General features: G+C 41.1%; 1 protein-coding gene and 1 long non-coding RNA gene across 2 annotated transcripts in view; both read left to right on the forward strand.

Moving 5' to 3' along the window:
• The window catches only part of LOC138970787 (sodium- and chloride-dependent glycine transporter 1-like), a 54,946-nt gene extending 34,738 nt beyond the window's left edge, over positions 1-20,208 (forward strand). Inside the window, exons 5-15 of the mRNA XM_070343321.1 lie at positions 42-89; positions 1,286-1,364; positions 1,952-2,084; positions 3,224-3,358; positions 7,150-7,378; positions 8,368-8,480; positions 9,414-9,551; positions 9,951-10,050; positions 12,587-12,687; positions 13,489-13,653; positions 14,657-20,208. Coding sequence (XP_070199422.1) covers positions 42-89; positions 1,286-1,364; positions 1,952-2,084; positions 3,224-3,358; positions 7,150-7,378; positions 8,368-8,480; positions 9,414-9,551; positions 9,951-10,050; positions 12,587-12,687; positions 13,489-13,653; positions 14,657-14,914 — 1,499 coding nt within the window. The 3' untranslated portion in view covers positions 14,915-20,208. The remainder of the gene's footprint in view (positions 1-41; positions 90-1,285; positions 1,365-1,951; positions 2,085-3,223; positions 3,359-7,149; positions 7,379-8,367; positions 8,481-9,413; positions 9,552-9,950; positions 10,051-12,586; positions 12,688-13,488; positions 13,654-14,656) is intronic.
• Positions 1-20,531, forward strand: part of LOC138970799 (uncharacterized) — a 482,774-nt gene that overhangs the window by 220,491 nt on the left and 241,752 nt on the right. The gene's annotated exons all lie outside the window — the stretch shown is intronic.

The raw sequence follows: 20,531 nt of genomic DNA on the forward strand, positions 1-20,531 counted from the left end.
TTTTCATATTTAACATGAATCATCGCCTTTGATATTTGCAGTGAATGTTACTTCGCTAGAACCGGCATCGGGGAATGCATCCAGTCAAGGTAAATATAACGTTACATACATTATGTCAAATGTCATACCATATATCATGCGTTTTACACATTGATCAGACGTTTTTGATTTTCTTTTGTATAAACATTTAGAAACTAGATGAATACCCGCTTTGCCGGGTACGGCTTCGCCGGGAAGAAGTAGAACCGAATACCCGGCTTCGCCGGGGGACCCGGCTTTGCCGGGTGTACGCCTGCTTCGCCAGCGCACCGTACGAAGGAAGGGAGATAAACGCGCAAAACACTGGATAAGATAAGGAAGAGTTACTGGGAATGGATGTACAGAAAAACCAAAATCGGTTCAGCGCTGCGCGCTGAGAGCACGAACGTGTTCAAAATTTTCCACGATTGTGTCCGGGGTCTACCTGAATATGCCCAACAAATTTGAAGCAGATCCATCGAGAAATTTGGCCGTGAATCGCGAACACACAGACAGACAGACAGACAGACACACACAAGCCGTATATATAGATATAGATAGATGTTAGGTCGTTTAATCAAACAACCTCCAATATTCAAACGCACATTCTTTTGAAGCATTGTTATGGCTACAGAAATAATCGTAATTAAGAAAGAGGAGGTGACAATCTCTGTACTCTTGCAAATGAATAAAAATCTAAAAACAGACAGACTGCCAACGTTTCAACATTCAGAATCGATTCTGAAACCTTGTAAATGAATGTTCAAGATGTTGTCAAGTGTAACCTAAGTATAGAATGTTCTTTATTAAGTTTCGGAAAAGCAATGTAAGGGAGAGTGAATGGAGTAGAATGAAATTGAAATGTTGTTGATGTCTGGGTTTGGATATCAAGCTGGGAGGAGGTTAGATTATTTGTGTCCATTTACAAGTGCTAAAGTATTGACTAAACATGTCTCTCACGATGCAAACAATAACTCTAGGTATTTGTTGTGAATCGTTTTGATTCCATGTAACATATATTTATGCGAAATTTTTGTTTGTTTTTAACTTTCTTATTTTAGTTAGGGTTCACGTGCATCTCTGAAAGTGTTGATAGTTTACTTGGCTGTAATTTTATTTTAAGCAGAACGTTCATTTCTTATTCGTGTTGTTCTGGTCACTTTTTTTGGTATGTCAACAGGTTTATTTATATCTCTTTCAATATATACTTAGCTTGCATTTCTGTAGACAACAGGTATTTTATTTCAATATCTTTATGTTGGTGCAGGTGACGCATTGTTACAACTGTCAACAACTGTATCAGCGGTAGCTGAAAAAACAAGCACCGCAGCAGAGGAATATTACAAGTAAGAATCAGTTGCTTTCTCTCTCTCTCTCTCTCTCTCTCTCTCTCTCTCTCTCTCTCTCTCTCTCTCTCTCTCTCTCTCTCTCTCTCTCTCTCTCTCTTGGTTGGCAAGAATGAATACAGTTGATTTTCTAAATAATTTAAGCTTGACGCGATTCTGACTGATTTAGAAAGTAGCTCAGTTGGTAGTGCACTGGACTTGTGATCGAAAGGTCGCAGGTTCGAATTCGGGCCGGGACGGACACGGGTCAACTTTATGTGCAGACCCAGAGACGGAAGCCATGTCCCACCCCCGTGTCATCACAATGGCACGTAAAAGACCTTGGTCATTCTGCCATAAGTGCAGGTGGCTGAATACACCTAAACACGCAGACACCTGGGTAGCGCGACTCCGTTGCTGCTAGCTTTCCACTGGGAGGAAGCGACCCGAATTTCCCAGCGATGGGACAATAAAGTAATGAAAATGAAAAAAAAAAAAAAAAAAATTCTCAATACTAAGTATTTCACGCACTAATTGTTCAAAAAGAAAGTAAAATTCCACAATGACATTCATCAAGAAAAATATAATTAAAAGTAATTTGTTTTCAGGCGGTATGTTCTGGAGCAGTCAGAGACCATAGACGATTTTGGGATGATCAACTGGAAACTGGCTCTGTGTTTGTTGTTTGCGTGGGCCATTGTGGGGATCTGTCTACTTAAAGGCGTACAATCACTCGGAAAGGTAAGAAGAATGTGTGTGTATAATGTGAAAGGTGTATGTGTGTGAGTGTGTGTGTGAGTGTGTGTGTGTGCGTGTGCGTGCGTGTGTGCGCGCGCGCGCGCGTGTGTGTGTGTGTGTGTGTGTGTGTGTGTGTGTGTGTGTGTGTGTGAATACAATTTGATACGGAAAAAGCAATATCATTGTTTTATTTTGAATTTTCTTAAGCATTACGTTGCTTACTCTGGTCTTTGATTTTTAAATGTTATACTCTTATCATTTTCATTCTCACGGACACATACCTTTGGTTTATGTCAATTCTTAATTCTTAGTAAATGTGATGTATTTTATGTCTTTAACCGCCCGACACTGCATGGCAATTGTCCTTGTTTTTGAGTCACTTGAGAAAAAGTGACTCTATGTAATCGGTCAGTGTTAGTCTGTCCGGCCGGCCGGCCGGCCGTCCGTAGACACCACCTTAACGTTGGACTTTTCTCGGAAACTATCAAAGCGATCGGGCTCATATTTTGTTTAGTCGTGACCTCCAATGACCTCTACACTTTAACGATGGTTTCGTTGACCTTTGACCTTTTTCAAGGTCACAGGTCAGCGTCAAAGGAAAAATTAGACATTTTATATCTTTGACAAAGTATCTCGGAAACTATCAAAGCGATCGGGCTCATATTTTGTTTAGTCGTGACCTCCAATGACCTCTACACTTTAACGATGGTTTCGTTGACCTTTGACCTTTTTCAAGGTCACAGGTCAGCGTCAAAGGAAAAATTAGACATTTTATATCTTTGACAAAGTTCATCGGATGTGATTGAAACTTTGTAGGATTATTCTTTACATCAAAGTATTTACATCTGTAGCCTTTTACGAACGTTATCAGAAAAACAAGGGAGATAACTAGCCTTTTCTGTTCGGCAACACACAACTTAACGTTGGGCTTTTCTCGGAAACTATAAAAGTGACCGGGCTCAAATTTTATGTGAACGTGACTCATTGTGTTGTGAATAGCAATTTCTTCCTGTCCATCTGATGCCTCATATAATATTCAGAACTGCGAAAGTGACTCGATCGAGCGTTTGCTCTTCTTGTTATAAGGACAGTAACGTCTTGAGTCTTGAGTTTAGAAGTTTTATTAATCTCGTTTGTTGCAGGTTGTGTATTTTACCGCCACGTTCCCCTACCTGATGCTGACCATTCTACTCATCCGAGGCTTGACCCTGGAGGGAGCTCTCACGGGCATTGAGTACTACCTCAAGCCAGACTTTGAGAAACTCAAAGAGCCTAGGGTAAGTCAGTGCATTATTTTGCATAGAGTGATGTACGTATTATTTTGAAAATGTCCTTGCAAAACCCTCAGAAACAGCACATGATGGATTGAAGCAAAGCAAAATACAGTGAAATCTGTTTAATTTCAATTAGACTGTTGAGATTTTTTAATGAACAGACTCATTCATTTATTTTTAAGCTTCCAAGCTTAAATACAGTCCCATAATCCGAAAAAACCCATTCATGCTTCAAATATAAACCGAGGATAAAGAAGATAATGTACGCTAACTAAACATTTTTAATAAAAACCACTTGCATTCACGAGCTAAAAGAAAGAACCACACCAATAAATCCAACACTTCCTCATTTTCTTTCTTTTGTAAATTTGATCTGTTACTTTTTTGTATTCTATTTTGTTTGTTGTTGATATTTATTCCGTCTGTTTTTGCTGAGATTCTTTGTCTGTAAACTAGGGCATCCAATGGCGCTTTTGTCTTTGTCCTTGGAGACTTGATAGCTTCTAAAAGCAGCGAGACAACACATGAATCACCTTGGTCCCTATTAAAGCCCCACTCCGCCTCGTGAAAACAGTTCGACTCACTGTCTCAGACCTGGCCATTACATTGGATAAGACCATCCCTCCACTTGGTCACATACTGAAAACGAAACAGCCTGTGCGCTCTCTGTCCACAGTGTTGTTGTTTTTTAAACAATTGATTTCATTAAAAATACTTCTGCCTTTTTCGGAAATTATTTCATCAAAAAATCCAAGTCACCACAGCAAGCTGTCATGGTGTTGACTTTTGGTATGTGACCAAGTGGAGGGTTGGATCTTATCCTATGTTAAAACCTGGCCAGATCATGCGGCGGAGTGGGCCTTTTATAGTTTAAGCCAAGAAGAAGTTATTGATTTTGCATCTTGCCGGTTTGTTTCTTAAACGATGGTTGTGGCGACCTAGTTCCAGTGGCTTGGAAAACTAGTCAATCTGTGTATGACAACGTCTTGTTCGAAAATGAAATGATTTTGTTTGACGATGGTTTAAATGATTGTTGTCGTTTCATTTCTTTGTTGCTTCTGTCTTTCTCTTCAACTGCTTCTTGTGTGTTTGTGCTTGTAAGGTACATAAGATAAAGGCGAATTTAAATCGACAAGGCAGACCTGAAAGTGGCGAGTAGAAACATGAAACTGGCGAGTAGAAATGTTCATCTACTCGCCAAATGCGAGTATAGTTGCTGAAACAAATTGTTGGTTTGGCTAGTAAAGTTTACTCTCTGGCTACTAAATTTTCAGAATCACTAGCCAAAGGCGAGTTTACCAGTTGTTGGACTTTCAGGGCTGCAAGGTCACAACCAACAAATGTACGCCTCCGACCAGTCGTTTACCAAAAAAATTGGTAACATTTGAGTATACATGTACTGGGGCGTACGCTTAAGCAATAAATGCATTACTTGGCTTGGTCTATCACATTGGATAGAATGGTGAATGAAGATAGGCTTTGCGTTAAAGGCACAGTAAGCCTCCCGTAAACCATCACAGATACTGCCAGGCTTTTACACACAGTACAAACACCCTTTCGTTTAAACACTCACCGCTTGAGAACATCATCTACGTAAAGAGCGAGCAATTTTCAAAGAATTTATGTTCGTGGACCGTCTGATCGGCAAATCAGGCGCCTCGTTTTGGCGTGAGAACTAACTTTTAAAATCTAGATAATAAATTGACAGCTTGTTACACAACCATTCTTAAATCATAAAAGAATTCTTTTTTTCATTAAGACAAGATCAGTACAATTCGAAGTTTTGAAAGTTTGAAAAAAGAAAAGCCCGGAAACGTGTCACGCAAACCGTCTTTCTCGTAGCAGACGACGGTTGTACCTATAGAGTCCGTTCCTCTGAACAGTCAACTGCAACCGTTCGTGTGAATCGCAGCCGTTTGTTACGTTTAGATTCAAAGGTACACAATAACGTGCTATTGCAGATAAGCCTACATCGAGTCGCATGGAAATCACAGACTGACGACTACATTGTGAAAATAAGAAACTGGATCACACGGGTTCGCGATGGGTCAGGGGTAAGATAAACCACGCAAAAATAAATTCTTTGAAAATTGCTCGTTCTTTCTGGAGGGCACCCAGGATGTTCAAAAGCGGTGAGTGTGTAAATGAAAGGGTGTTTGTTCTGTGTGTAAAAGCCTGACAGTATCTGTGATGGTTTACGGCAGGCTTACTGTGCCTTTAACGTGTAGATCGTGTAGGAAACTAGACTGCTGTTGTTTATTTCTCCTTTCTTTTCTCTCTGTCTCTTCTGATGGCCTTGGCCTAGTCTCAGCCTCACGTTTGTTTGGACTGACACACTTTTTCCACTCTCCTATGATCGATAATGCTTTCTAAGCGTTTTGTTGAAAAACGGGAAGAATGGACAGATGAAGCCTGTGTTCGTTTGAGACTGACACAGCCAAACAGACGAATATATTAAGAAGGTGGGAAGATAAAAGAGAGTTTGGGAGGGAGAAGGAAATACAGAGAGAGATAAACGGGACGGGAAACGAATTTAAGGATAGAGAGGATGGGGGGGGGGGGGGGGGGGGGCAGAGAGAGGGGGATGAGAGACAAATAAGGATAGAGATGGTGAGTGACCGATAGAGAGAGAGGGGATGAGATACATGGAGGGATAGGGAGCCCAAGAGAGATACATTGGATGAGATACATGGAGGGATAGAGAGGCCAAGAGAGATACATTGGATGAGATACATGGAGGGATAGAGAGGCCAAGAGAGATACATTGGATGAGATACATGGAGGGATAGAGGGGATGTGTGACAGGTAGGGATAGAGAGGCCAAGAGAGATACATTGGATGAGATACATGGAGGGAGAGAGGGGATGTGTGACAGGTAGGGATAGGGAGGCCAAGAGAGATACATTGGATGAGATACATGGAGGGAGAGAGAGGCCAAGAGAGATACATTGGATGAGATACATGGAGGGATAGAGAGGCCAAGAGAGATACATTGGATGAGATACATGGAGGGATAGAGAGGCCAAGAGAGATACATTGGATGAGATACATGGACGGATAGAGGCCAAGAGAGATACATTGGATGAGATACATGGAGGAATAGAGAGGCCAAGAGAGATACATTGGATGAGATACATGGAGGAATAGAGAGGCCAAGAGAGATACATTGGATGAGATACATGGACGGATAGAGAGGCCAAGAGAGATACATTGGATGAGATACATGGAGGAATAGAGAGGCCAAGAGAGATACATTGGATGAGATACATGGAGGGATAGAGAGGCCAAGAGAGATACATTGGATGAGATACATGGAGGGATAGAGAGGCCAAGAGAGATACATTGGATGAGATACATGGAGGGATAGAGAGGCCAAGAGAGATACATTTGATGAGATACCTGGAGGGATAGAGGGGATGTGTGACAGGTAGGGATAGGGAGGCCAAGAGAGATACATTGGATGAGATACATGGAGGGAGAGAGGGGATGACAGATAGAGAAAGAGACAAAGACACAGAGAGAGATAGGTTAGATGCACCTATGGATTAAATTTGATCTTACGAAATTGGATAGCATTGACCAAACTCAACTATTCTGGGCAGGACTGGACACAAATTGCACTGCACCGCATCACATCCCACACCATGCATTGTGTTGTTGTTGTTGTTTTCTGTCTTTATTGGTTTTCTTTTTATTGTTTTTGTTTGTTTTGTTTTGTGTTTTTTGTGGTTTTTATATCATATATTATTTAACTTCAACCAGTAAAAGCAAACATCTCTTTTTCTCTTCACCAGGTGTGGTGTGACGCTGCCACGCAGATCTTCTACTCGCTGAGCGCCTGTACAGGGGGTCTGATCGCCATGTCCAGCTTCAACAAGTTCTCCCACAACTGCTACAGGGACTCCATCATCGTGGCCCTGCTCAACTGCGCCACCAGCATCTACGCTGGATTCGTCATCTTCGCCATCCTCGGCTTCATGGCCTTCGAGAAGGGCGTGTCTGTGTCGGAGGTTGCTAAGCATGGTGAGTTCATTAATTTCTGGAGGGATTAGTTGTGGGGGGAGGAGGGGGGGATGTCTTTTGTCTTTGAAAGTGTTACGGTTGTTGTTGTTGTTGTTGTTGTTGTTGTTGTTGTTGTTGTTGTTGTTGTTGTTGTTGTTGTTGTGTTCTTTTATAACCTACTCCGTCTAGTCTCTGTCTCTGTGACATGCGTCTAGTTCTCTCTCTGTGTCTGTATGTCTGTCTATCTATCTATCTCTCTCTCTCTCTGTGTCTCTCCCTCCTTCTCTCTCTCTCTCTCTGTCTCTGTCTCTCTCTCTGTCTTTCTCTGTCTCTGTCTCTCTCTGTCTCTCTCTCTGTCTCTCTCTCTGTCTCTGTCTCTCTCTCTGTCTGTCTCTCTATCTGTCTGTCTGTCTCTGTCTCTCTGTCTCTGTCTCTCTCTCCCTCTCTCTGTCTCTCTCTCTCCCTCCCTCTCTCTCTCTCTCTTTCTCTCTCTCTCTCTCTGTCTGTCTATCTATCTGTCTGTCTCTGTCTGTCTCTCTCTCGCTCTCTCTCTCTCTCTCTCTCTCTCTCTCTCTCTCTCTCTCTCTTTGAAATCGGTCAACTAGAAAACCCGTCAATGCAGATACTACTAACACAAAACAAAAGTAGGTTGTGGGCACTCTCCCGGTATACATTTTATGCATTCAGGCATCGACAGCAACTGCTAGGCTAAAATGAATGTGTGTAAATGATTTTCGATCGCTATGTTCCAACCCTTAGCACTGTATTATGCACTTGTTCTTACTTGTTTGTGAGAGAGTATACATTGAATGGAAACTCTACTCCCCCCTTGTACAAACACAACAGTGTGGTTTACAATAAAATTTCTGAGTTCTGAGTTCTGAGTTCTCTCTCTCTCTCTCTCTCTCTCTCTGCGTGTGTGTATAGCACAAGTGTATGTGGGAGTTTCAGCCCATGAACGCAGAAGAAGATCCAAAATGACTCATTATGGTACCCGTTTCTATGTGAAGGTCCTGGACTGGCCTTTGAGGTGTACCCCGAGGCTCTGTCCCAGATGCCTGTGCCCCCGCTCTGGTCCGTCTTCTTCTTCCTCATGATGGCTACACTTGGCTTTGGGTCGCAGGTACATTACATTTAGTTTTGAATCATTCTTTCCCCGAAATCGGCGTATGCTACCTGAATAGCGTGGTAAAAACGTACACATCCACTCGTGCAAAAACATGAGTGAACGTGGGGGTTTAATTTCAGCCCATGAGCGAAAATGAAGAAGACATAAATCATAAAGAGAGCGTCATGGCAGTCAAGTTCCGCTCTGCAGGATTAAAGCCGAACATCCGTCTCCAGGAGACCAAGCCTTGTTTTATAGTAGAAGGCCACATATTTAATTAAGCGTTGCCCAGCATACACGAGAAACTAGAACTAATTCTGTCGCGCGCCGATGGTTTTGCCTTTTAAGGCAACAGAGATTGCGCATAGTTTTTCCTCAGTAAATATCAAACGAAGGAGCGATTAACTACTATAACGGCTTGTACAAAATCTAGAGAAAGCTCAACAGGAACCAGTGTCTAGGCGTTTTATCACCAATATTTCTTCAGCTGTTGATATAGCTGACTTTTTCAGGATATGATCGCCTGTTTCCCTTTGCAATAGGTGTTGCTGTCTGAAGTCTTCGCTTTTTAAAACTACCCACAACATTTTATCAGACCTTTTTAAGAATACCCTTTCTTATCCAAGTATCTCTTATTTCCACTGTTAATTAGATGAGCAAGAGTGTGCAGGGGAATAGGGAGGGTGGTGCCATACTGTACATAAAGGGACAGTGTGTGTGTTTTTATCCTAAGACAAATAGCACCAAATGGTTTTACAGAGTGACGTTAAATAAACGATTTTATTATCATTTTGCTGTCCTTTTTCAACGTGATGTTTTGTGTGGTCCCTTTTCACAACAGTTTTCAATTCGCGTAATATAAGCGTTCGCTTGAGTTCGCGTCCCTATTGTTTATCGTTGTATTATTGTATCATGTTTGATTTAATAAAACATTGTTTAAACCAACAGTTTTCAATCGTGGAGTGCGTGATGAGTGCCCTCATTGATGAGTTCCGCCATCAGATGGTCACCAAAAGGAACATCATCTACTTCCGCCTCTGTATCGTCGCCGTGTCTTTCTTCCTCGGCCTGCCCATGGTCTGCAATGTGAGTAGCTAGAGAGACAGAGACAGAGACAGAGGAGAGAGAAAGAGAGCGAGAGAGAGGGGGAAGAGAGGGAGGGGGAGAGAGAGAGGGGAGGAGAGAGAGAAGAGAGAGAGAGAGAGAGAGAGGGGAGAGAGAAAGAGAGGGATGGAGAGAGAGAGAAAGAGAGAGAGAACAATGTTAAGAAATAGGAAATAAACAAGGAAAGAAAGAGAGAAAAAGGAGCTGGAGTGAAAGAAGAAAAAAACACCCATAGAAATGGTGAGAAGTGAATATCCATACCCTCTGCAAGGAACATGTCAGGCCAAATTATGAATTGTTCATCATCATCATCGTGTGTATGTATTCCTTATTTCTGTTCACCCACTACATGACTCACACTAGATTACTTTTCGTTTGCAGGGAGGCATTTACTTGCTGAACTTAATAGACTTCAGCGTGGGTGGCTTCCCTTTGCTGTTTATCGGACTTATGGAACTGATTGCCATCAACTGGATATATGGTAAGTATACACAAAATAAATCCCAACCTCGATAGAGAATTTTTTGTAAAAAGACGATATAGCAGCGAAGACATTATTTTGAAGAAGGTTTCAAGGAGTCTTTTCGCTATGAAGTCCACGAGAAGTGCATTCGCTGTGCAGTTATTAAGTCACACCTGCTAGGAAAAACTCGAAAATACTCCGTAACTGTACTAATTAATTCAATCAAGGCAAACAGGATAACGCTAGCTATCGACAGGTTATTTTGCGCTGGGGACCCGACTCTGACGTTCACAAGCACATCGGCCTTTGAAGTAAAAGAACAACATACCATGGTGGTGTCATAGCCGTTTGAATTGGAGAAAAGATGGTTGTTTCCTTGTTCATGTCACCAATTTCAGGTTTCGAAGACTCTAGAGTGAATTAACAACATACACAAGATAATAACATTGTTGTGTTATTTAGGAATTCCGAAACTAACGTAACTCCATCGGGTTTGTATGGGTTGTTGGAGAGTGACCTTTTCTTGCAAAAGCTCCGACAAACAAAGGAGTGACTAATCACTAGTGAAGGGTCTGTCGGAAATACGTGGACCGCAGCAAGTGTTTCTGACAGTTCCCTCGCTAGTGATTAGTCCCTCCTCTGTTTGTCGGAGCGTTTGCAAGTGATTATAGTCCCTCCTCTGTCTGAGCTTTTGCAAGTGATTAGTCCCTCCTCTGTTTGTCTGAGCTTTTGCAAGGGATTAGTCCCTCCTCTGTTTGTCTGAGCTTTTGCAAGTGATTAGTCCCTCCTCTGTTTGTCGGAGCCTTTGCAAGTGATTAGTCCCTCCTCTGTTTGTCGGAGCCTTTGCAAGTGATTAGTCCCTCCTCTGTTTGTCGGAGCTTTTGCAAGTGATTAGTCCCTCCTCTGTTTGTCGGAGCCTTTGCAAGTGATTAGTCCCTCCTCTGTTTGTCGGAGCCTTTGCAAGTGATTAGTCACTCCTCTGTTTGTCGGAGCCTTTGCAAGTGATTAGTCCCTCCTCTGTTTGTCGGAGTTTTTGCAAGTGATTAGTCCCTCCTCTGTTTGTCGGAGCCTTTGAAAGTGATTAGTCACTCCTTTGTTTGTCGGGGCTTTTGCAAGTGATTAGTCCCTCCTCTGTTTGTCGGAGCTTTTGCAAGTGATTAGTCCCTCCTCTGTTTGTCGGAGCTTTTGCAAGTGATTAGTCCCTCCTCTGTTTGTCGGAGCCTTTGCAAGTGATTAGTCCCTCCTCTGTTTGTCGGAGCCTTTGCAAGTGATTAGTCCCTCCTCTGTTTGTCGGAGCTTTTGCAAGTGATTAGTCCCTCCTCTGTTTGTTGGAGCCTTTGCAAGTGATTAGTCCCTCCTCTGTTTGTTGGAGCCTTTGAAAGTGATTAGTCACTCCTTTGTTTGTCGGGGCTTTTGCAAGTGATTAGTCCCTCCTCTGTTTGTCGGAACTTTTGCAAGTGATTAGTCCCTCCTCTGTTTGTCGGAGCCTTTGCAAGTGATTAGTCCCTCCTCTGTTTGTCGGAGCCTTTGCAAGTGATTAGTCCCTCCTCTGTTTGTCGGAGCTTTTGCAAGTGATTAGTCCCTCCTCTGTTTGTCGGAGCTTTTGCAAGTGATTAGTCCCTCCTCTGTTTGTCGGAGCCTTTGAAAGTGATTAGTCACTCCTTTGTTTGTCGGGGCCTTTGCAAGTGATTAGTCCCTCCTCTGTTTGTCGGAGCTTTTGCAAGTGATTAGTCCCTCCTCTGTTTGTCGGAGCCTTTGCAAGTGATTAGTCCCTCCTCTGTTTGTCGGAGCTTTTGCAAGTGATTAGTCCCTCCTCTGTTTGTCGGAGCCTTTGCAAGTGATTAGTCCCTCCTCTGTTTGTCGGAGCCTTTGCAAGTGATTAGTCCCTCCTCTGTTTGTCGGAGCTTTTGCAAGTGATTAGTCCCTCCTCTGTTTGTTGGAGCCTTTGCAAGTGATTAGTCCCTCCTCTGTCTGAACTTTTGCAAGTGATTAGTCCCTCCTCTGTCTGAACTTTTGCAAGTGATTAGTCCCTCCTCTGTCTGAACTTTTGCAAGTGATTAGTCCCTCCTCTGTTTGTCTGAGCTTTTGCAAGTGATTAGTCCCTCCTCTGTTTGTCGGAGCTTTTGCAAGTGATTAGTCCTCCTCTGTCTGAACTTTTGCAAGTGATTAGTCCCTCCTCTGTCTGAACTTTTGCAAGTGATTAGTCCCTCCTCTGTCTGAACTTTTGCAAGTGATTAGTCCCTCCTCTGTCGGAGCTTTTGCAAGTGATTAGTCCCTCCTCTGTTTGTCGGAGCCTTTGCAAGTGATTAGTCCCTCCTCTGTTTGTCGGAGCCTTTGCAAGTGATTAGTCCCTCCTCTGTTTGTCGGAGCTTTTGCACGAAAAGGTCACTCTTCCACAACACCTACAAACCCGAAGGAGATATTACCAAAAATCGTCTATTGGAGTTAACTTTCTCCTTCTTCTTCTGCGTTCCCGATCTCTTTATTGCAGTTTGATTTACACAGTTTTGCAAAAGATAATTGTTTACATACATGTTCGTGTCACCAATTTCAGGTTTCGAGGACTTCTGGGGTGACGTGGTGATGATGGTGGGGGAGAAACCCAAGATGTACTGGAAGGTCTGCTGGGTGGCGTTGTCTCCCTTGGTTATTTCCGTAAGTATTACTTTTGCATCTCTGTCCTGTCTGTTTTGTTGTGGAATTTTGTTGGTGTGTAAATGCCTCCTTCATTGAGAGAGACAGAGAGGACGAGAGACTGGGAGATATAGAGAATTGAATTGAACTTTATTTTTCGAGGGTGACAGAATAAGAAATGCAAATATGCTTTTTTTTCATCCGGCCCTCGCCCATTGAAAGTAACTTAATAAAAAAAAAAGAAGAAATAGAAGTAAGGTTAACTACAGTACAATTTACATAATTAACATGTCCAACAATCAAAAAGACATTTCAAGATGCATATTTGACATATTTTAAGGAGGATATAACTATCAGGTATGTAGATAAAGCTTAGAGGTACCCATGCTTTGCAAGAGCTATGACTAACCAGAATGTCAAAGGCATCTAAACACAAAGAGGACACATCAGTCACCAGATTAGTACTTTCTTTATCAATATTTTATGCAGCGACAAACTGCATTATGAAAGTTAAAGGCGTGCTCATAGTACTAAACATAGAAAAGAGCCTGATACGAGGTTTCAGGAGAACATCGTTGACAACAGACCGTCCACTTTGCAGCAACACAATGGCCGTACAGTGTCACAGTGGAACCCCCCTTTTAAGACCTCCAAAAATCTGAGAAAATCAGGTCTTAAAAAGGAGGGAGTCTTAAAATGGGGATAACTTTACAGAGGTTATGAACAGAAATCGTGATAAAATAGGGTCTTAAAAGGGAGGGAGTCTTACATTAAGGGGTCTTTAAGGGGGTTCCACTGTAACAGGTTTCTGTACTTTTGCAGGTTACGATCTTGTTCAACATCATCTACTACACGGAACCCAGTCAGTCGGATGGTGTGCCATTCCCAAACTGGGCCCTGGTATTGGGCTGGCTGATCGCTGTCTTCCCCATTCTGGTCATTCCGGTATGGTTCCTCTACAAGTACTGTACCGAGGGCGGATGGCAGGTGAGTTTGGTATTGAAATTTGAATGAAACGATTATTCCCGTCTACTGTTGGAACAACCGCTCTTTTATTAGCTAAAAAATGGTTGGGTGTACTAACACGAGGAATCTTTAAAGGGGGCTCCTACTGTAACAGTCGTTAAAAGTATAACATCCATGCTACTTTTCCTGAATGCCATAGTTAAACACAGAACGAAGCTGAAAAGTAAAAACTATGTGGTTCTAACCAAAGTTAGATTTCTGTTTGAATTCTTTTAATCATGAATGAAGATTCCTGACACTTTGGAATTAATTCAGTAAAAGTGTCTAGCTAATAATAGATATGTTATAATAACCATTCTTCAATAGCGTGCTCAAGCAGGCCGTAGTATTTGTCTGATTTGAGGTTTAGCAAATGACCCATGCTTCTTCATGGTCTAAACATTGAAGACACAACCAAAGAACGATTACCAAATGAATTTTTCCTCCAGACTGGCATTCATGATAAAAAAAAGCAGTTTATTCAGGGAGCTGCGGATGTTGTAATATAACCGATGACAACACATTTTCAATGAAATAGTTATTTACACTTATTCAAAGAAATTCTGTTGTTCCCGTATGTACTGATGGCATATTTTGTGGATTTTTTTTATTGAAAGAGTTGTGGTTGTTACAATACGTATATTGGCCTTCTCAACGAATTTTCAGATCAAACTATGCATTTGTGCTTGGTAAAACCGTCTTTCCATTCAAAAGTCTACACATTAATAAATTATGTCACCTCGCGCGGTTCTGCACTAGGACTAATATACGTCCGGGGGTGACAGGTATCAGTGTGAGGGTCACCTTAGTCACAGGCTTATAACTCGACAAGTTTTTGCTCTTTTCTAACACGGTTTTCACCACTGTATAGAGCATAAAATACTCTTTACGACGAAAATGTAAAAATATAAAAATCACGCAAAGGTGACATGCGACTCATTCCGTGGTGGAGGGTCACTACAATGTCTTTCTGTCATTTTTTCAGTTGCTGAAACTACGCAGCACTCCCCTCCCCTCGTGGGGCCCTGCCATGGCGACCGATCGCACGGAGCGTTACAACGCGGACACGCCCATCGGTGGCCCTGAGCCAATCGCCATCCGCAACGCAACAGATCTGCTGACGGTGTTAAGACCAGACGAACTGGCGCGTCTGATGGGGAGCACCTCTACCATGAACACCGGTTCCTCTATGACCCTCGCCACCAACATGGGATCCACGTATGGGAGCAAGTCCAGTGTGTGAACGAGAAACCGGTTTCATTAATTTGGAGACCAGCAAACCGGTTCTGTAATTCTGGAACCAGTACCGATATTCCGTTTAGGAGAAATCCTTTCATGAGTTTGGGACTGATTTTGAAGTGGAGTGGTTGGGAGAAACTGAATTTGTTAACCCGGAATCCGTTTTAAAAGTTTGTTTTGAAGGATCCGGTTTTGTCAAACTAGTTTCGGTTTTGAGCTTCTGGTGGAGAAATCAGTTTGTAAACTTGGAGTAGAGTTTATCGAGGATGCGGTAAACTGCTTTGGTCATGGAGAAACTGGTTTTTGTTAATCTCAAACAAGTTTGGGAATGTATGTGAGTCGGTTTTGTATCAGCCAAAAACAAGTTCTGGGTAAAGTGTATGACTGTGATTGTGTGTCACACACAATCGCAAAGAGCGTGTGTGTGAGAGAGAGAGAGAGAGAGAGAGAGAGAGAGAGAGAGAGAGAGAGAGAGAGAGAGAGAGAGAGAGAGAGAGAGAGAGAGAGAGAGAGAGAGAGAGAGAGAGATATGATATTGTTAACGACGGTATTGTGTTTTTACTGCTGCATGCGTGCTAGGAGTAAAGGGAGAGATACTCATGACAAAAATGGACTTCGACAAGCACCGGCTAGACATTAAAACAGATTGAAGCCAGCAGGCAGGCGACGAAGTTGCTCTTTGGTGGAACTTGACGAATGGTCTCCCTGACCTTTCAAGATGGATGCTACAAAGGAACCTGATCTATAAATAGTTTATTACCAACTTAGAAGCTATTTTTGCAGACATACCACATGCGTTTGTCATAGAATTTCACCAGCTGCAGATCGACACGCTATCAAAAATGATGAAATAATGGAGAGTATTGTTAGTACTTTTCGTGTGGTTTATGTGTACGTGTTCTTACATAATATACTCAAAAGCTTAACAGTAAAAGGTTAGTTCACAGGTAGAGAAAGAGATTTCAGTAGAAATATGGACCAAATGATTTGTTTAAGGGGAATCGAGGATGAATCGTGTATCCAGACTTCCCTATTACAAGATGTATAGAAGCATTTACCATCTCACGCGCATAATTGTTTTATTTGAGAGTGGAATAGTGTACACATTTTGCTGAAATCAATTAGATGCAGGTACACAGTTATGCAGTTGAGTGCGGATATGTAATCCCGAAAAACCAATTACTTTGCAAGCGTTTAATTACTTGAAACCTTTGTGGCCCCCTGGCCTTCTGGAGGAGATGTTCATGAGCTATATTCACAAAAATGAACGTGGCATTCAATCGTGTTTGTTTTTACGGGAGCTTACAAAGAATAGGCCTATTATCTTTCGTGACGTAAGGCAGTACGTCATTGGTGACTAATATTGCCATCCTGATGTTATTCCCTGACAGTGTACAGTCTCATCTCTTCAGAGTATAGGTGTCTGTTTCTCAGAAACGGATAACTTTTACCTGGCCAAAATGTGTCACCTGTAACCAAGCTCTTGTGATTGGCTTGTGATTTGCATCGTTCTTCCTCTAGGATCTGGATGAATACCTGACCTCAAAATATATCCCTCGCCAAGATGGTTATACTGACGTAACCGTGACATTATTTATATCCAACTAACCTAAGAGATGAAATTTAGAACTGTTTTGCTTTCAACAGGACAGGCAGCATGCAGGTTTTAAAATGGATTATTTGACCGTTTCATGATTTGATGCGCGGGACAGGAAGAACGCCAAGGTTCAACAATATCGTACTTCAAGATGGAAGCAGTATGTGTTTGAGGGAAAGGGTGGGGAACGCGCGTTAACGGGGGTGGGGTGGCTATTAATTGTACAAATTAACAGTACTTGCATGTTTCATTGTGCCAGAAGAACCGTCTACGTCATTAGACCTTCCTTCTATCCTAGCTTCCTTGAGTCCGATCTTGCAATGCCATTCTAGCTGCCTTTCGTCTCACTGAAAATGTTACACGGGTTAAGGTTTTATATATATTTTGACTGTAGATGTAATGTATTAAGGCACATGTACATAATGTCATCACCGTTTCGTAACGCGTACTGATGTTTGCATTCATTTTCAACATCAGTTTATTAATGAAGAACGACATGTCCATATTTGATGATTAATATGGTCTGAATTGTGAGTATCATCCCAAAAGTCCATCCAGAATCTAGTCATACTAATATGGATCTCAAGAAGATATCTCTCTATATGCTGGGAACATGTTATAAATCTATTTTAATCAGATACGAATTCCGGTTTGATGCAGTTACACTAAGGTTGATCGAAGTCATACTATCTGTCCATAGTGCGGTTGATATCTGGATTAATTATATCTGCTTATGTTTTGAAAGAAATTGTATTTTTGAACAAGACCATAATGTATACTTGATACTATACGAAACTGAGATTTAAATTGCAGCCGCCCACAGCAAAGATTCCGTCAAAAGCGTTGTGAACATTGTTAATGATCAGGTGTCCATTCCAACTATAGAGAGAGAGAAAAGGCTTTTTCACACAAATATACCGCGGATTTCACATGAACTTTGACACTTTATCTGTATACTTTAAATTGAGATCTAAGTGGCAATACAAATATTGTTCTCTCCGAGCTTATTCGAAAACTTATATAATATCTAGTCTTTTCAAAACGCAATTTTTGTACAATGTATGACGAAGTGTCATATTGTTTGGGTTGTTGTTGTTGCTGTTTTTGTTGTTGCTGTTCTTGTGGTTTTTGTTTTTCTCTCTTGGAGCTTGCTATTCTCCCGGCAAGCAACACAGCGGTTTCAAAATATTGGCCCAAACATGCAAGACACGCACACGCAAAGGCGCTTTCCTCTTCTGAAAATGCAATGTTTCCATTGAATTTTGCTAAACTGTAGCCATTATTCAGAAGTAAAACAATTATATAGCAACTGGTTAATATTATTTCTGCTCTTACTTTACTCATACGGATGTTGGCTCAAAAAGTTTGTCATATGCGATTTCGTGCGCTTGTATATAAGCTACTAACATCATTATTAGAGTAGTTTCTACCCCCCCCCCCCCCGCATCACCTCTGACCTTTACCCTGTTGCCTCTAGTCTGTACTTTGAAACTAGCCGTCCATATGCTTCTTGTGGTTCATAACTTTTTCTTCTTTTTTTCAGTTTATTTGTTTGACATTTTCTTTTGAGGAGTAGTGCGATAGTTGATCTTCAAGTATTTGCTTTCAGCCCTGTTAGAATCTACATTTAGTACGCCAGTATGGTTAACAATGTAAGTTCTTATCTCATAAAAAATAATTCGTATTTATCATGTTTATCTGACGTGATACGAAGTTTCTAAAAAACAATTGTTGTTATTGCAGCTTATAGATACTTACTGTTTTGTCCAACTGTATTTAGACAAGTAAGCAAACCTCCGTACATTAAAACTCAGAATTTGCTTTGAGTAGTTTTACTATTGATTTTGCAACAAACATCATGAACAACCACAACAATAACACTGGGGTGGACATTCTTAATGCAGAATATTGTTTAGACATTTTGGGGAAATCGCCACGATACACATAATATTTTAAGAAGTAATTACGTTATCATTAATTAATCAAAATGACAGCACGTAAATGTGTGTGTATTTTAAGTGTTCCAGAGCTGTTGCTAACTCAGAAAATCAGCATCATCGGTTTCTCAATCGGTATTGGATTCAGGTTTGTAATTTTAGTCGTTGCAGTACATGTACATGGCCGTTGTGAGCTTCAAGCCCTGATCTTGTTTTGTAAAAAGTGTATATACACGCGTATTGTGTTATCGGCATGCTGAGAAAGTATAGCTTGAAGAATGTTTAGCTTTAGTTGTTATTGTAAAATCTTTGATTTTCTGCACATTTAAATCATTAAAGCTCTCACCCGTATCATGAATTTGTCGTAAGAAGTAACTAGCTTGAACAAGAAATCACACAGACGTGTTATTGCAAGTGATAGTTTCCAAGTCAATAGGTTTGCGGGTCCAATGTTGTTTTTGTCTCGTCGTTTAGATCACATGTTATTAGAGTTTACTGCAGTTTACTATGAAGTATTCCATACTTATTTGAACATGAGCATGGAAACAGCTTGAAGTGTTGAGAACATTGGTTGACTCTACCAAGAACTATGGAGGGGGAGAGGGGAGGTTGACAAACAAGGAGGGGGATAATATGAGAAAAAAATACTTGGCATTGGCTAACCTCCTATTTAGCGCAGGTTAAGAAACCATTTTATACTGACAAATACTATTTATACATATACACGGGTTGTTATTCCTTCTTATTGAATAAGACCTTAGGCCCGAAACGTTTAAGTCTTATTCAGGAATTTAAAGTGTCAACTTAACATTGCAAACTGATTTTTTTTTCTAAATGTAACACTTGGTTTGAGTGCAGTCGTGCATGGAATTGGCGATCATGAATGCCATTACCTTGCATTGTTTCCTAAGAAATCCATTAAAAAGGTGAAATTGTGTATACTTGATGTAGATAATATATATTAGAAATAATAAAGCGGGGGTGATAAATGATTTCTATATATATTAAGAAAAACGTATCAGTGGCGTTGACTTGAATCCAATGGCGTTATTCACATAGCAGATTGTGTCAAAATACGCCGACCATTCACATGGTTTAATGGGACACTTCAGAAAGATGAATTTCATCAAAAACGGGTTTCTTTGTGTTTTATTTACATATTGTTTGACATGATTAATGATATCAAAACTATATCGTGTATGGAGATTTCAGGGTACTATACTGACAAGCAAATGCTGTGTTCCTTTCGTCTTTCATGCATATAGAATGCATATCAGATGTTGTGAACTAAGGGAGAGAAACATCATTTTACTGTACATATAATGTATATATATGTATACATATGTATTTGCTGATTGTTTGGAGTGCATTTTTATATAGTTAAACGGGTTTGTGTTTGTTACAAATTGTGATTTATTCTTAATTGATTCATTCTCTTGTCCTGGATAGAGTAGATATTTAAAATGCTAGATATTCTGAACGAAAGAGAGAGAGAGAGAGAGAGAGAGAGAGAGAGAGAGAGAGAGAGAGAGAGAGAGAGAGAGAGAGAGAGAGAGAGTGAGAGTGTGTGTGTGTGTGTTTCAAAAGATGACAGCAACAGAAAGAGAGGTAAATCATATGAAAAAATAAAATTGTCAGCTGTACAAGAGTACAGCCTTAGCCTAGTTCAGTGTGTATTGTGCATAGCATCTCGAGTCAACATCAATGCAAAGCACTTGTATTTGAGTAGAAATCAACTTCATTAAAGGCATTGAATCACAAAAAGCTTTTCTCCGTGTGTTTGCCTGTTTGAATGTCTGTATGTCTGTCTGCACCAGTCTGTACCTTGTTGGTCTGTGAGTGCGCGTTCGTGATCGGTTAAGTTGAGTCAACACACTCGCCAGAAGTCATTGTCAGCAAAAATACATGTTTTCTTTAAATTTGATTCATGAGACCGACGTTCGACGTTTTAAATTTAAAGCAGAGATAATAGAACTCTTTTGTACTGTTTCTGCGAGCAACCCTCAAAACGTGCTTGTAACTAGTAGACTGTTTCATTACCTGATGTTTTTGAGGCTTACCTTGTGGTAAATTCAGTTTCACGGCTG

The sequence above is a fragment of the Littorina saxatilis genome, linkage group LG7 (genome assembly GCF_037325665.1).
Source record: "Littorina saxatilis isolate snail1 linkage group LG7, US_GU_Lsax_2.0, whole genome shotgun sequence".
In the NCBI taxonomy this organism is placed as follows: Eukaryota; Metazoa; Mollusca; class Gastropoda; order Littorinimorpha; family Littorinidae; genus Littorina; species Littorina saxatilis.